The 16,797-nt window shown below is 40.4% G+C and overlaps 1 protein-coding gene and 1 pseudogene across 1 annotated transcript; both read right to left on the bottom strand.

The window, feature by feature from the left end:
* Positions 1-9,860: 9,860 nt before the first annotated feature.
* LOC127679960 (interferon alpha-11-like) lies at positions 9,861-10,418 on the bottom strand. Its single transcript, XM_052175527.1, has one exon. The coding sequence runs from the start codon at positions 10,416-10,418 to the stop codon at positions 9,861-9,863; it is 558 nt and encodes a 185-aa protein (XP_052031487.1).
* A 5,211-nt stretch (positions 10,419-15,629) lies between these two features.
* On the bottom strand, positions 15,630-16,172 carry LOC127679959 (interferon alpha-1-like; annotated as a pseudogene).
* Between the last annotated feature and the right edge of the window lie 625 nt (positions 16,173-16,797).

Below are 16,797 nucleotides of genomic sequence, written 5' to 3'. Positions count from 1 at the left end.
ACAGAGACAGTTTCCAAATTAATAAAATCAGAAATGAAAAGTTAGACATAACAACAGAAACTGTGGAAATTCAAAAAATCATCAGATCCTATTACAAGAGTTTATTTATACTCAACAAGGTTTGAAAACCTGGATGAAATGGACAACTTTCTAGATACATACCAGGTACCAATGCTAAAACCAGATCAGATAAATCATGTAAATAGTCCCATAATGCTGAGGAAATAGAAGCAGTCATTAATAGTCTCCCATCAAAAAAACCCAACAAAACAAAACAAAAAAAAACAAAAACAAAAAGCCCAGGACCAGATGGGTTTAGCAGGGAATTCTATCAGATCCTCAAAGAAGTGTTAATACCAATCCTGTTCAAAATTTTTTCACGAAATAGATACTCAAGGAACACTACCGAATTCATTCTATGAAGCCACAATAAGGCTTATATCTAAACCAAACAAAGACCAAAGAAGGAAGGAGAACTTCAGACCGATCTACCTCATGAACACTGATGCAAAAATACTGAACAAAATCCTGGCCAACTGAATCCAAGAATGCATCAAATCTATAATTCAACACGATCAGGTAGGCTTCATCCCAGGGATGCAGTGATGGTTCAGTATATGGAAATCTGTAAATGTAACCCACTACATAAACAAACTAAAGGGAAAAAAAAAAACCACATGGTCAGGAAGCTCAAGAAGAAGGAGAACTTAAGGGTGCTTTGGTTCCTCTAAGAAAGGGAACAAAATACTCACAGAAGCGATAAGGGAGACAATGTGTGGAGCAGAGACTGAAGTAAAGGCCACCCAAAGAGTGTCCTACCTGGGGATTCATCCTATAAACAGTCAACAAACCCTGACACTACTAAAGACGACAAGAAGTATATACCAAAAGGAGCATGCCATGGCTGCTTCCTAAGGAGCCCTGCCAGAGATTTACAAATATAGAGGCAGATGCTAGCAACCAACTATTGGACTGGGCATGGGGTCCCCAATGGAGGAGCTGGAGGGTGGTCCAGAGGAGCTGAAGGGGTTTACAGACCCATGGGAAGAACAATGATTTGGGCTACCTAGATGCTCCAATACTCCCAGGGACTGAATCATAAACCAAAGGGCATACATTGTTCCAGCCAAAAATGTGGCAGAGGAAGGCCTTGTTGGGCATCAGTGGGAGGAATGGCCCTTGGTCAGGTAAAGGCTCAACAAAGGCCCCAACAAAGGGAAACCGAGGGGGGGAGGTGGGAGTATGTAGGATGGAGGGGCATATACGTGGAGGCAGGGCAAGGGAGGAGGAGTTGGGGTCTTTGGGGAGGGGGGAAATTGGGAAAAGGTTTACCATGGCAATGTAAATGAAGATGATATTCAATTAAAAAAATGAATACATCATGCCATCTCATTCTTTGAGACAAAATTGTAATCCTGTCTTCCTTGGCAACAGAAATTTCATAGAAGACTAAAACGGCAGCCGGCCTCTAGACAGATGTACTGGCAAAGTTACAATTAAATTCTGCATTCACTCAGTCTCAGCTCGCAAGGAAACAAAAAGCAACAGACAGCACTAAGTATAGCATTCCTCGGCTTATCATCAGATCTACACACTAGCATATGTAGAAGAAGGGGTGTTCCCACTCAACACATGTATTCCCAGGGGGCAGCTGGGAGATGCACCTCTAGCAGGGGCTCTCAGGACATCAGTCTCAACGCCCTGAGAACCTTTCTGCCCCTTCATTCAGTTTAGCAATATGAGTTTCCCTACCCTGTCCAGACATGGCTTCACAGTTCCAAGTTTAAGAGGAATCCTGTTGTCAGTTCTACCCTATCCACTCACTCTACTTTTTTTTTTATTAAGTATCTTCTTTATTTACATTGCCAATGGTAAAACCTTTCCTAATTTCCCCCTCCCAAGAGCCCTCCTCCGCAAAGATTCCCAACCCCTCCTTCCACCCCCTGCCTCCATGTATATACCCCTCTGCCTGACACATTCCCAACTCCCCCCAATCCCCCAGCCATTTCCCTTTGTTTTAACCATGTGTTCTCTTTAGCATGTAACAGTCAGAAGACAACTATGAATAAGGAACACAGGTATTTTACCAAGATGCACATAGGGCCTCTGGCTACAGCTGTCCTCTGGGTGTAGTGGTACTAGGGTCTTTCCTTCATCCATCCTCTTCCCTGCACAAGTCCTAAGTGCAGATGATGCAAGTGAGAGGATTAACAAAGGCCAGGCCCAGAAGACAGCCCTCCCCATAGACTAGTCTAACCTTTTATTGTTTTTAACATCCTTTAGGCACTGGGACTTACTACCTGGAGACATTAACTGAGATGCACACCTAACCAATGGCTAGACAACTTGAACCAACCAACAGCTACAGTGCCTTTTTCTGAGTGCTAATCTTGCCCTAGCCCACCTCCATTACCTAGTAACAGTATCTGCTCAAAGGCCAAACTTAACCTCCATTTTCCCAGTGTGAACCTTCCTATGAAAGAGCAAAATAATCCTTAAAAAGTGCTGTCAGCCCTCTATTTTTACCATGGTGTGCATTTTTATATTTATGCATTAGGGTAAGCATGTGTGCACATGGGTGCCACTGCACTTGTGGGGAGGCTGAAAGACAAGCTGCAAATTACCTTTCTCCTATCAAGTGGATCATGGAAATCAAACTCAGGTCACCAGGTTGGTGGCAAGCACCTTTACATGCTGAGCCACCCTACCAGTCCATTTTGCAGTTCCTTACTGTTTTGAGACAAAGTCATTTACCCCTGGATGACGCAGAGCACAGAGATCAACCTTCCGCAGCCTGAAATTAAAGGCATGCATTAACACATCAAGTCTATTATGCACTTAAAAGGCTAGAGACCAAATGTTCCCAATAAGCACTTCAGTTTCCCCAGCAAGGTTCCACTGCAGTGAATACACTGCACACCTAACAAAGGCTGTGGTCAGAAACTGCCTTCTAAACAGCAAGGTTCTTCTCTAGCCCCTCTTCCAATTCTCTCCACCCCGGAGTCCTGTGGATGCATCTGTCATATTTTTGTGGGATACTAACAATTTCACTTCCTAAGTGGCTTTATGGTATTTTCCCTACAAATTTTAACATAATTTACAAACCTGTCTTTTCACTAACTGTACTTTGTCACTCACTGGCACTTCTTTACTGTCTAGGAAGACTAGGTGCTGCAAATTTGTACATATGTCTCCTATACATTGCAAAGTAAGATGCACATCAAGGAACAATGGATAATCTTGCATTACCAAACTTGCATTAGCATTAGACCTTTCTTTTTTTTCTTCCTCCCTCCCAGATGCTCACAAGCAAGACTGCATTGCAAAGAAGCAGTTTCTCTTTCTAGTTCCAAAAGACAGCACTTCACCAAGAGTCTAAAAAGGACAGTCTACAACACGCATTACTTATGTCTATTGTTAAAAAGGCACTGCAGCTGTTGGTTGGTTCAAGTTGTCTAGCAATTGGTTAGGTGTGCATCTCAGTTAATGTAACATCCTGGGTGAAATATAACTTTATGCACTACTAAACACCTAGGAAGACTAAATGTTTCAGATGGGGACATACATTTGTCCCTTCTATACATAGTAGTGCTGAAACCACACACACGAAACTAGTTAGATCTCAAAATGTCTTCTGCTGAGAACATTCTGGTGACACAGGCACCTTTCACTTGGATGATACACCTCTTGCCCAGTATGTACAATATATACAGTATAGCAAAGTTACATGAGATTCACACAGTACACAGGTTGATGGGTAAGCTAGAAATGTCTAGTACACTAATGGAATCATTATGCAGTTCCTTCCATCCCACCTCTTAACTCCACTGAAAAAGTCCCGCTGGCACACTGCTCTCAGGGGTGGGTTAACAATTCTGTTTCTACACACAGTATTTCTCCAGTTTAAAAAACTATATACACAAAATATTATTCTATTACTTGTACCTTTAAATGTATTAAGCGATTTTAAATATCTAAAAGACTAGCTGTTTCATGTAAGAACTTAACTGCTATTGACACAGCACTGGTAAATAAAACTGTATGTAAAGCAATGGTTGCTATTTGAGTATCTTCTAAATATAACCATTTGGGCTACAACCTGCTTTCTTCTCCCTTCAAACTGGTAGACAAATACAGGCAGGTGTGATGCTCAGAAAGAGCTGAACAAATTCCTATCCCCAAGCCACTTGCAGAACAAAATTTTCTATGAATTTTAACAGTGTACACTATGTGCTAAATTTACTGCTCTGCCATGCACTGGCAACCGCTTTTACATCTAAAGTCTAGAGGTTGAAAATTTACACATTTCTCCATTTTATACAGTATACATACAGCAAAACAAAAAGCAAGTATATAGAAATGGCATCTGGAAAGGTCCCATATACACACACTACTACATGACCTCTGTCACTGCCTCCCAGCACCTCCTCCAAACCCATGAGCAAGAACAGACATTTCTGCTCAGAGGGCTCATCATTCTGCTCCCAAGAGACAATGGTTCATGAGTTTTTGCAAAAAGATATTATAAAGTGGTATTTCACTACCTCTACATTTAACATACGTTGGGCACTTCTAAACATCTAGATAGACCAGATGTTTCAGGTAAGGACTGTTGTCCGCTATGTACACAGCAGTCCAGTAAATTGCACACATGAAACTAGAGTAAATAAAAATTCTTTAACACAAAATGTAAAAAAAGTATTGTTCACTAACTCTACTTTGTCCTACACTGGCAACCTCTTTAACATCTAGAGTGACCAGATGTTGTAAATTAGGACTCCTTTGTCCTTCCATACACTGTGTACACAGAGAAGACAAACAAACTGGGATCATGGTTCCTTTCCACCCACGGACCACGGGGGCTTAGAGCTCTGGACTTCCTTCTCCTGGGAACCAGGGCACAAACACAGTGTGGTCAACTCAGGAGAGGTTTGGCTATCCCTCTCCAAACAATATTTCCAACGAATCCTAAGTAAAAGGTATTTACAGAATGTTTTACTGCTTATAAAATATGTGCGGCACTTCAGAACAGCTAGAAAGACATTCTCCAAAAACCTGGCATTTTCAAACTTACTCAAATACACACACACACACACACACACACACACACATACACACAAGCACACAAATACAAGGTGGGGGTAAGAAATGAGGAATAAAATGCATACACAATATAATGAGAGAGAGAGAGAGAGAGAGAGAGAGAGAGAGAGAGAGAGAGAGAGAGAGAGAGAGAGAGAGAGAGAGAGAGACCTTGTCTTCACAGGAGCAGTCTGGCTCTGGACCTCTTCCTCCTCCTGCTGGATCCTATAAGCTACTGAACAAACAGGGATGAGTGTCTCTTCTGGGTCTTTCTAGAGGCGACCTAAACAATTCCATGTCAAGGTCACTTGTAGAAGACATGTCTACAATCTTCTTTTTATGGCGACTGGGTACAAAAGTAATTCCCTACCTCTACTTTACCCTGCTTCTGTGATCTCTACAATGAGATGTCCAGATTTAGCCAAAAGTCTAAAAGAATTGGGGAAATGCTGAGAGCAGCTTTTCCAGTTACATACACAGGCCTTCTCCAGGGGCAGACTAAGTCTTCGCCAGTGTGTGATTGGCCGCATGCTGTTGTCCTGTCTCGGCCTATCAGCTGCAGGAATTCTCTGGTGGAGTTCTTGGGTCACTTAAGTAGCCTATCATGTCATCTGCAAATAGTGATAATTTGACTTCTTCCTTTCCAATTTGTATCCCCTTGACCTCCTTATGTTGTCTAATTGCTCTAGCTAGAACTTCAAGTACTATATTGAAAAGATATGGAGAGAGGGGGCAGCCTTGTCTAGTCCCTGATTTTAGTGGGATTGCTTCAAGTTTCTCTCCATTTAGTTTGATGTTGGCTACTGGTTTGCTGTATATTGCTTTAACAATGTATAGGTATGGGCCTTGAATTCCTGTTCTTTCCAAGACTTTTAGCATGAAAGAATGCTGAATTTTGTCAAATGCTTTCTCTGCATCTAATGAGATAATCATATGGGTTTTTTCTTTGAGTTTGTTTATGTAGTGGATTGAATTGATGGATTTCCTTATATTGAACCATCCCTGCATCCCTGGGATGAAGCCTACTTGATCATGGTGGATGATCATTTTGATGTGTTCTTGGATTCGGTTGGCAAGAATTTTATTAAGTATTTTTGCATCAATATACATAAGGGAAATTGACTTGAAGTTCTCTTTCAGTGGGCTCTCAATGCTTCAACAGTTTGTACTCTCCATTACTCTTTCTTCTTTCCTGGGGTATTGGTTTGATGGTCAACATCTACAATTCTGTTCTATTTCTCTTTTCTACTTTCCTAGAAAGTAAACACTGGTGTTGGTTTGTGGCACTGAACCAAAACTACAATCTCATTGAATATGAAACCTGAAAAAAGAACTGAGATGTCATCTAAATGACAAAGTAGTAGCAAAATTATTAGCTAATAAGATAAAAAGGACAAGATCTAAGTCCATTAATAAGAATGCTATGAAAGTGACTATATTTTCAAGTGATCTTCAGTATCAATGAAATAAAAAACTTTCGGTAATATTTCTCTCAGAAATATCATACTTAAAATATATGTGGAGCCATGAGGATAACAAAGAAGAGCAGTGCTGTGTCCTTACTGTCTCAGACCTGTTAGAGATTAGAGCTAACATCTAAGAGAGGATTCCTGCACTGGCCAGTGCTTACCACAGGAGCCTCTGGCAGTCCATACCAATGAACAGAGAGACTCACAACTAGTCACTGAGCAGAAAACAAAGGGCTAATTTCCTGGCCTTGGGGACCATTAAAGAAGAAGATCCAGAAGAATTCGAAGAGCCAGAGGCAGTGGAGGACTGCAGCAAGCCATGTTCTCAGACACAACAGGGCAGTTATTCATGTGGACTGAGGGTGGCTATGGCTGAGTGAACAAGACCTGCTGGGAACACAAACAGTGACAGGGACTGCCTGCAGTAGACTGGGGTGGAGACATCTCAGAAGCCCACAGCAGCTCCTTGTAGAAAAGGATGGTATCTGGGACCCTGAGAAGCAGAATACACCCCCCCCAGGTGACCCACCAACTGAAATAAGGGACTGCGTGCAGTAGGCCTGGATGGAGACATTTCAGTAGCTGTCAGCAGCTCTTTGTAGCAACAGCTGCTCCCATATCTCCTAAACTTAACCCTGGACAATGGCTGTATCAATTTCATTTGTGCGTGAGACTATATTTCAGTTGGCCTTGGTGTGCATAATTATTTTATTATATCTGACTTTCTTACTTCGTTCACATTCTGCTCTGGTGAATTCTGTGAAACTATATGTTCCCTGATGTAATGATTCTTAAACAATTAAAAATTGAGGCATGGGGCACAGCCCAGCACAGCACAGTCCTAATGGCCCAGGTGCATGCTGTGTGTTCTCATCTTAGAAACAATGCAATAACTGCACAATGGTAGTTCCAGATTAATGCTTGATTTGCAAAGAAAGTTTGACAAAATTATTAGAAAATGAATTAGATCCAACATTGGGACCCCAAAGAATGAAAAAAATTATTAAAGTTATGAAATAAGTTTTGTACATTTGAGAGTGGTTCCTGGATCCTGGATAAGTAGGTATAGAGCATGTTCAAACTTAGATTAGTAAAACTAAGTAAAAACACTGGGACTCTTAGGAGAGTCATTGTGTGCAATGTGTAGAAGTGGAAAGCTAGGGGAACTACAGAGTTAAGGGTTAACTTGATTCTTTCTGGCCACTCCCTGGCAGCTTTGCCCCTGTCATTTATCATTAGAGCTTCACAAGGAAATGTAAGTAGCTGGTCTCGGAGCTCTGATCTATGAAGTATAATAGTTTAAGTTAAAGTTTAAATAATGAAGTATGTAATTATTATTATTTTGGGTTTAGGCCTGGGAATAGAGAAGCTTGATATTTTGGGGAATAATTGTAATTCTTGAATCTTTGTGGGATGTGGTTATTCTTTTGAATTTGATTTGACAATGATTATACAATGTCTTTTTTACATGCTTTTGTAGTATCAATAAAAGACTGGGGCAAGAAGCAGACAGGAGAGCTTGTGGAGAGAATGCAGAGAGCGAGGAGTGAGCACGTGAAGAGCAATGAGAGAGCGAATGCGGAGAGCATGAGAAGAGCTTGTGAGGAGTGAGTGAGGAGAGAATGTGAGGTGTGTGTGAGGAGTGTGTGTGTGTGAAAGGAGAGTGCATGTGGTGTGTGTGTGTGAGGTGTGTGTGAAGAGTGTGTGTGAGTGAAAGGAGAGTGCATGTGGTGTGTGTGTGACAGATGTGTGTGCTAAGAGTGTGCGTGAGTGAAAGGAGAGTGCATGTGGTGTGTGTGTGAATGAAAGGGGAACACACAGAGGTGTGTGTGAGAATGCAAGAAAAGCACACAGGTGAAAGGCAGAGTGCGCAGGAGAATGTAGAGTGTGTGCAGCCTCGAGCTGCGAGCAAATGAGCAAGAGACAAAGAGAGCAGAGAATGAGAGAGAAGAGAGGCTTTAAGCCTTGAAAAATTGCCTGTCAGCTTGTACCCAAAAAGTAGTCTGTGTATATTTATTATGTGCCTTCCATATATCCCTGATTCCAGTTGAGAACTGATCCTGTGTCAAGGCTGGACCCGGTCAAAGACCAAGCCAGACAAAATAGCAGCTTGGAAAATGGAGGCAATTCCACCTCCACATAAGAACTATGTCAGCTGATGGCTGCTGGGAGAAGGAGATTCAGGTGTCCTTAGGGATGGGGCCCCTGAGAGCAGCTACCCATGCTCAAAGAGCTGGTACTATACCATGCACAACTACTAGTTCAAAGAATTTGGAGCTGGAGGAGGAAGAGGAGGAGGAGGAAGAGGAGGAAGAGGAGGAGGAGGAGCAGGAGGAACAGTAACAGCAAAGAAGTAGTAGAAAATGGGAAGAGGAAAGGTCCAGGAAATAGAGAAGGAACAGTTAGTGGTGTTTCAAAGGGTTGATTTTTAAATCATTTCACTTCCCTGGTGGGATTTTTTTCCCAGGACTGGTTTATAGGGCTATTATGAATTGGGTTAACTCCCAGGTTCTACTTGTCTTGCTTTTCTGTACTATATAGGCAAGCTAGTCATTCTTCTTGATAAGTTTTGTGTTACTGTACATGATCTCCTCATACTTAGACCTCAAACAATTGAACTCATTAATGATAAGAAAAGATGATAGGTATATGAGATCAGAGAAGTCAGATCCTAAATTAATCCAGGGAAGATTTGGTTAAGGAGGACTAAGGAATATGACAGGAAAAAAGATTTTCTTGCTTTCTACTGTACAGTATACTGTCTGTACATCCAAAAAATACAGCATACTATACAGAAGAAGATGAAAATATTGAGGGTTTGTCTGAATATTGTACAGTGTATGTGTCTACCTTCTCTGATATTTGGAAACTGTTCATTTGTACAATATTTATAGTGAAGGCTCTGATATTAAAAATATTTGATAATGTTAAAGAAATACCAAATTGACTAGTCAAAAGTATCTTATAAAGCAAATTTATTTGAATACAAAATAATTTAATTGAAAATGTTAATTTGCTACATTAAAAGATATGACTGAAATATTTAACAAAAATGCCTTAAATTATTAATAGCACTATAAATAGATCAATAAATAAATAAATAAATAAATAAATAAATAAATAAATAAGAGCAAATGGATGCAGATACAAACATGGTTTTACATATTGAAAATAATTGCTGGATACTGCTGAAAAATAGGGATGTTGATTGTATTCATACTGAAAGTAATGAGAGTTCAAAAAGAGAGCTTATACTGTGAGATGCAGAGTTCTAGTCCAGGGGATGTCCTCTCCACTTTGTCTCAGGACTCACTCCTCCTCCCTTAATCTTGCCAGTAACTGCTTTGAGGAAAACAGGGCTCTTGAGACTTCTACTCTGACTACCTCCCAGGCACAGGGACTGTGTTTCTTCTCTCTCAGGTACAGAGTGATCCTTTCGAAGTATTTCTTCACAGTCATCATGGAGTCTTCCTGAGTCAGGGGAGGTTCCTGCACCCCCAACTGCTGCACACAGTCTTTGAGGTCCTTGACCTGCTCATTGAGGCTATTGCAGAATGAGTCTAGGAGCGTTGCATTCCAAGGAGCAGATGAGTCGTCTGGGCACAAGAGGTTCAAGATCTGTTGAGTCAGATTTCGCAGTAAAGGGATGGCTTGAGCCTTCTGGATCTGCTGGGCATCCACCTTCTCCAAGGGGAATCCAAAGTCCTTCCTGCCCTTCAGGCAGGCAAAAGGGGAGAGGCTCCTCATCTGTTTCAGAAGTTTCAAGTTCTTGAGGTTCTGAGTCTGAGGCAGGTCACATCCTAGAGAGCAGGTTGACCAGTAGCTCATCACTATCAGGATCATGAGGAAAGGAAAGAGCCTGGCCATTGTGTTCTTGCAGATGCTGATGGCTCTCTGGGCTGTGTGTTTGAGTCTTCTCCTCTAGGTTGTCTGACAAGCCTGCTGTGTGCATCTATCTTAAATAGGGATAAACACAAGTTTCCCCTTTCTGATTTCCCTCCCCTTGCTTCCCAATTCTCTTTTCACTTTCTTTACCTCACTCTCTGCTGTGTCTGGGCATTTTATTCTCAATGGTTTGGGTTCCATCATTGCTTTCTCTTTCACTGCTGCCCTCAGAAAGCTACTCTACAGGGTTTCTCTTTAAATTACACTTAAATTGTCTTTAAAGTGTTAATTGTGTTAAAGTGTTGTGCAAAAAGGTTTCTAAAGTAGAAGTATGTTGGAGCCTGGAAGGGGCACTGCACACTTTAATCAAGAAGAGGCAGGCAGGTGTCTGACAACAATGCCAGCCCAGTCTACAGAGCAAGTTCCCGACAGTCAGAACTACACAGAGAAAACCCTCTCTCAACAAAAATCATACTGATGTATTGGGTTACTTCAACTTTTCAATTGTTTAAAGGCTAAAAATTAATTTATTTTCTGTATATCACCTCCACTATTTGTAATATTAATTTTCATGAAAGGTTTATTATGCCATCACTGTATATTAGCTATTTATCTGGTGGTTTTCATGGCATCCCGAGGGCTGTATGTGAAAAAGCTTTATTCAAGCTTGATATGCTGGGTTTGATTTCTGGAACACAGGGATGCAGTAGACAAGCAAGGCCTGGAAGGTGGCCTCTGGCCATCACATTCATAACTAGGCAAGCTTGTGCCTGCATACTCACTTTCTGTGTGCTACTCTATCTCAGTAGGTGTCTGCCTCTCATTCTCTCTCTCTCTCTCTCTCTCTCTCTCTCTCTCTCTCTCTCTCTCTCTCTCTGTCACTCTCTGTCTCTCTCTCTCCCTTACACACACACACACACACACACACACACACACACACACACACACACACACACACACATATTTACACACACTCACTCATCATGCATATGAATACACAGACCCACTCTTAAAGAAAGATGGACAGAAACATATACACACACTCACACAATACACACATACCCATAACCTACACACATACTCACATACAGAGATAAGCATTCTTACACACAAATGCACACATGCTCACACTCATAAACAAACATACACAGAGACACACAAATAGACATTCTCACATGTTTATCCTCAAACATACACACACAGAGACCTACAAAAAATATCCACACATATACAAACCCAGACATACATTCATACACTCACTTAAAATATCATAAATACACACATTCCCACAATACTTATACATATATAAAGAACTCCCCATTCATTCATACACACACACATATTCTTTCAGTTTTCAACCCATCAACAAACACTAGACAAACATTTAAACACATATACACATACGTTTACAGATTTCCCCATAAACATATGCCATCATTTAAACAAACACTCACACATACACATGTACAAAAGTTCCCACACATTTTTACAAAATCTCACAAACCTTTGCAAACACAGTCACATTCCACCATAATACTACACACATAAACTCATACACACACTCATGAACAGACATATACATGTAGATCCTCATACAAAATCACATGCATACATACCCAAATATACACACACAAACAAACACACAAATACAGGCACACATGCTGTTAAATACAAACACACTGAGTGCAGACAGACACATGGACACACATGCACATTTACTCACATAGATAAATGCGTGCAGCTACACATACACACACATGCACACAGACAGACATTCACACACATATACAAGAATAATAAGGTATTTAAAATCTCAAAGCTTAAATTTTCATTTATTTTGTCTTATAACTTTAGACCATTAGCACCATGGATTTCTGAATCCATTGCATAGTGGGAAGACCATATGTCTCAAAAAACTTTGCTCATTTCGTGCTTTCCAAGAGGCAGACTGGGAAAATCTGTCCTTAGGATGGATCTCCTAACCATCCTCCCTCAAAGCCTCACTACCTAATGGTCTACTCATCTGACATAATCAATGGGTTTGCATTGTAAAGTTTGTTCCTAGAGGATAAGATGAAGGAGTAAGTGCCCTGTGAACCAACTTCCCTGAATACCAACATCCAACTTGTTCATCCGCAGTGACATTTTGCACCCAATCCAAAACACACAGGTAAGTATCTGAAATTTGTATTTAAATGCTTGAAATCTCATACTCTGTGGCACCAGTACTATTAAAACCATGCAAATCAACATGCAATGTTTATAATTATACTCAGGATATTAGAGTATCAGTCAGAACCATACACACTGTTCTTATCAAATCACAATAGAAGAGGGTCTAGCTTCTCTGCACCTCCTCACAGCAGTTTTCAAAGTCTTTGCACCCATTTTGAAAGGTAGAAATACATTTAATTTATTCAATGGCAACAATGAGTGTTCTATGTATGGTTTTACCTATTAAAAAAATTCTCTGTAGGAGAATAGTAAACTCACTATTTCCCTTGTGGCAAAAAAATGTATCTAATGAGAGTATTTGCTCTTGTGCTGTTGATAACACTAGTTTTTTCTACTTTGAGGGTATTCACTGTCAGACACCTTGGAACTATGTTTCCTTGTCTCTCTATGTCTACTAATGCTGGTAATGATTTCCTTGGTTTGCAAACCTTTCTCATGGCCATGCTTCACTGGTCCTTCAAAGTCAGGATCAACTTTTACAGTAAGTTCTGCAGGGTTCTTCAGCATCTAACTATTACCCTGACCCTCAGCACTGTTTCTTCATTTGGTGTGGACGTGTGTAGGGAGATGACGGTGGCCTGCCTAGACTTTTGGAGTTGGAGCTGAGGTGAAACACAGAGTTGAGCAAAGGCTATAGACCAAATGATCCTTGGCCTTATAATCTTACTTTTTATGTTTTATTAAGCTTTGGTTCCTTTTTTCGTTAACTCTGTGGTCTTGATAGAATGCTGTATCTTTGTTTTATAAATCAATGTGCTTTATTAAATTCCATACTGTATTTTTAACTCCTCATGCATTTTTAAACTTTGGGAACTTGTCGCTTTATTATTGTTCTGTGCTTAAATAAACACTGAAAACTCTGTATTACCTGTTTCTGCTCTGTATTTCAATAAGCGCTAAAACTTAACTAGTTATGCTTAAATAAGCCTTGGGGAAACAACTATATCTCTCTCATTATTTATGTTTAAATAAGTGGAATATCTGTTGGTTATCACATTTTTTTTAGCAGCAAGGAATTAAGTACAAGAATTTGTTGCTAGAACTCCTTTCTTTGGCAAGTAAGCCAGGTGCTTCTCACAGGCCAGGCAAGAGGCAAAAAAAAAAAAAAAAAAAAAAAAAAAAAAAAAAAAAAAAAAAAGAGTCAACTCTTTTTGAACTGGAAAGGAAAAGGGAAAGGAAAGGAAAGAAGTCACTCAGATTTCTTTCTCTCTCTCTCTCTCTCTCTCTCTCTCTCTCTCTCTCTCTCTCTCTCTCTCTCTCTCTAAACACACACACACACACACACACACACATAAATACACACTGAGTGAAGAAAAATTTGGATGCACCACATCTTTTACTGCTTGCAGCTCCTTATATATTTTCAACAAAAAGTTCTCTATGTAAGAAACAATTAACTTGTAGGTAAAAATGCTACAAAAACTGGGGAATTACAGACAGCATCAGTAACAAGTTCACAGGAGTGTTGCATACTCTAAGATCATTGTAAGTCCAAAACAATAGATTTTACATGGCTTTGCCTTATCATAGTGCACACTTGTGGCTTCATCCTTGAACCTGAATGTTTTTCTTTGAACACAAATTTGTCCCAAGCCTGTTAATCTTTTTAGTGTAATTATGAAAATTCATGGTATTTATTATTATGTACCCACTACTTACTATGATGAGGAGTGGGCATAGTCTATTCTTGATTCTAACTTTATTACATCTTTCTAGAAAAAAAAGCTAAAACCATCTCCAAAAATGTTCTTTCTAAAATTACTTGAATCAAATAAGGAATTCTATAAAAATCATTAATTCATCTAAGCAATATTAATTCATGAAAGTTCATCTTTATGTCGATCTGCAGGGGAATTACCAAATGGGATGGTTTGATGCCCAGGAATTATTAGACCTTGTAATAGTGATAGGACAGGCATATAAATAGCAAGAAGCAATAGTGAGATGATGTCTTTCAGAGCTTTGCCTCTCAGAGCTCACCCATCATAAAGCATACACTTTTATACTGCAGAGTATTAGTTTAAAACATTGATAATACTGGGCATCCATCCTGTGTAGTCTCCAAACCTAGACACTATTGTGGATGCCAAGAAGTGTTTGCTGAAAGGAGCCTGATATACCTGACTCCTGAGAGGCTCTGACACAGCCTGACAAAGACAGAGGTATCCAACCAATGGACTGAGCATGGGGTCTCCAATGGAAGAGTTAGAAAAAGGACCCAAGGAGAGCTGAAGAGGTTTGCAACCCCATAGGAAGAACAACAATATCAACCAATATGACCCCCCAAGAGCTCCGAGAGACTAAATCACCAATCAAAGAGTACACATGGAGGGACCCATGGCTCCAGTTGGATATGTAGCAGAGGAAGGTCTTGTCAGGCATCAATGGGAGGAGAGGCCCTTGGTCCTGGGAAGGCTTGATGCCCCAATGTAGGTAAATTTGAGAGCAGAGAGGTGGGTGTGGGTAGGTGGGTGGGGGAAGACCCTCATAGAAGCAGGGGGGTGGATGGGATAGGGTATTTCTGGTGTGGGTAGGGGGAACTGGGAATAGGGATAACATTTTAAATATAAATAAAGAAAATAAACATTGATAATATTTGAAAAGATGTAAAGAATGCAAATGTCAAAGCAGATTTTTTCAAGAATAATTTATAGAACATGGAAAATTAACTGGATATATATGTATTTGTTACACTGAGAAAATATAAATCTGTATCAAATTAATGTAGAAAATAAGTTAGATAATCAATCAATCAATCAATCAATCAATAAATAAATGTGAATGGATGGAGAACAAATGCCTTTAGAGGTTTACAAAGCATTGCTCACGACTGCAGAAGCATCTATGCAACTTGTTTCAGTTCATGTCAAAATGGCTGATATTTTTGAGATGGTAGAATCTGGGCAATGCAATGCAGTGTCCTAGTCCAGTAGAGTCCTCTCTACTTTGTTGCAGGGCTTACTCTTTCTCCTCACTTAGACTTGCCAGCAACTTGGCTGAGGAAGAGAGGGCTCTCCAGACTTCTGCTCTGACCACCTCCCAGGCACAGGGGCTGTGTTTCTTCTCTCTCAGGTACACAGTGATCCTGTGGAAGTATTTTTTACAGCCAGTTCCATCTCCCCCACCTGCTGCATCAGACAGATTTTGAGGTCATTGAGCTGTTGGTGGAGGTCATTGCAGAGTGAGTCTAGGAGGGCTGCATCCCATGCAGCAGATGAGTCCTTTGATGTGAAGAGGGTCAGAACATCCTGGGTCAGCACAAACAGGACAGGGATGGCTTGAGCCTTCTGCATGCTGGGCTTCCGCCTTCTCCTGGGGGAATCCAAAGTCCTTCCTGTCCTTCAGGCAGGAGACAGGGGAGAGTGTCCTCATTTGTACCAGGAGTGTAAAGGCTCTCTTGTTCCTGAGGTTATGAGTCTGAGGCAGGTCACATCTAAGAGAGAAAATTGACCAGTAGCTCATCACCACCAGGATCATCAGGAAAGCACAGAGCCTAACCATTGTGGATCTTGCAGATGCTGCTGGAACTCTAGGCCATTTTATCCTGAACCTTCCCCTCTAGGTTCTCTGAAGACCCTTCTATGTGGATGTGTCTTAAATAGGAGAAAAACACTAGTTTCTATTTTCTAAATGTCTTCCCCTCTCTTTCCAATTTTTTTCTCTGTTTTTAACCGATTTTCTTTTTGTGTCTGGGCATTTTTTTTATTAATGATTTTAGTTTTCATTATTATGCCAACTGTCTCTGCTCTTGTCAACAAAGCCATTTAGAACTTTTCCACTGAATGAATTATCATTATCTTTTACAAAATATATATATTGTATATGTGAGATTTACTCATTTAATATAAAGAATGAAGAGAATTTCACCCAAACTATGTTCTTAAGAGCTGTTGAATTGTTTATTCATCAGTATTCTTACAGCACATACATGAGTACCTGATTGGTTTCCCAGCACCCATGTAAAATCAGGTACAGCTACACATATAACTATTCCTGAAACTTGGAAAGAGAAACAGGCAGGTCCCTAGAAATCAATCCCATCCATCTAAGTATTAGTTGGCATTTCTTCCAAGTGACCAAAGACTGTTGGAAGCCTTTGAAATCACAGATCAGGCAGAAGAAAGAA

The sequence above is a fragment of the Apodemus sylvaticus genome, chromosome 3, assembly GCF_947179515.1.
Source record: "Apodemus sylvaticus chromosome 3, mApoSyl1.1, whole genome shotgun sequence".
Taxonomy (NCBI): Eukaryota; Metazoa; Chordata; class Mammalia; order Rodentia; family Muridae; genus Apodemus; species Apodemus sylvaticus.
Note: the sequence above shows the minus strand (reverse complement) of the source record. Positions and strands in the feature narration are given on the sequence as shown.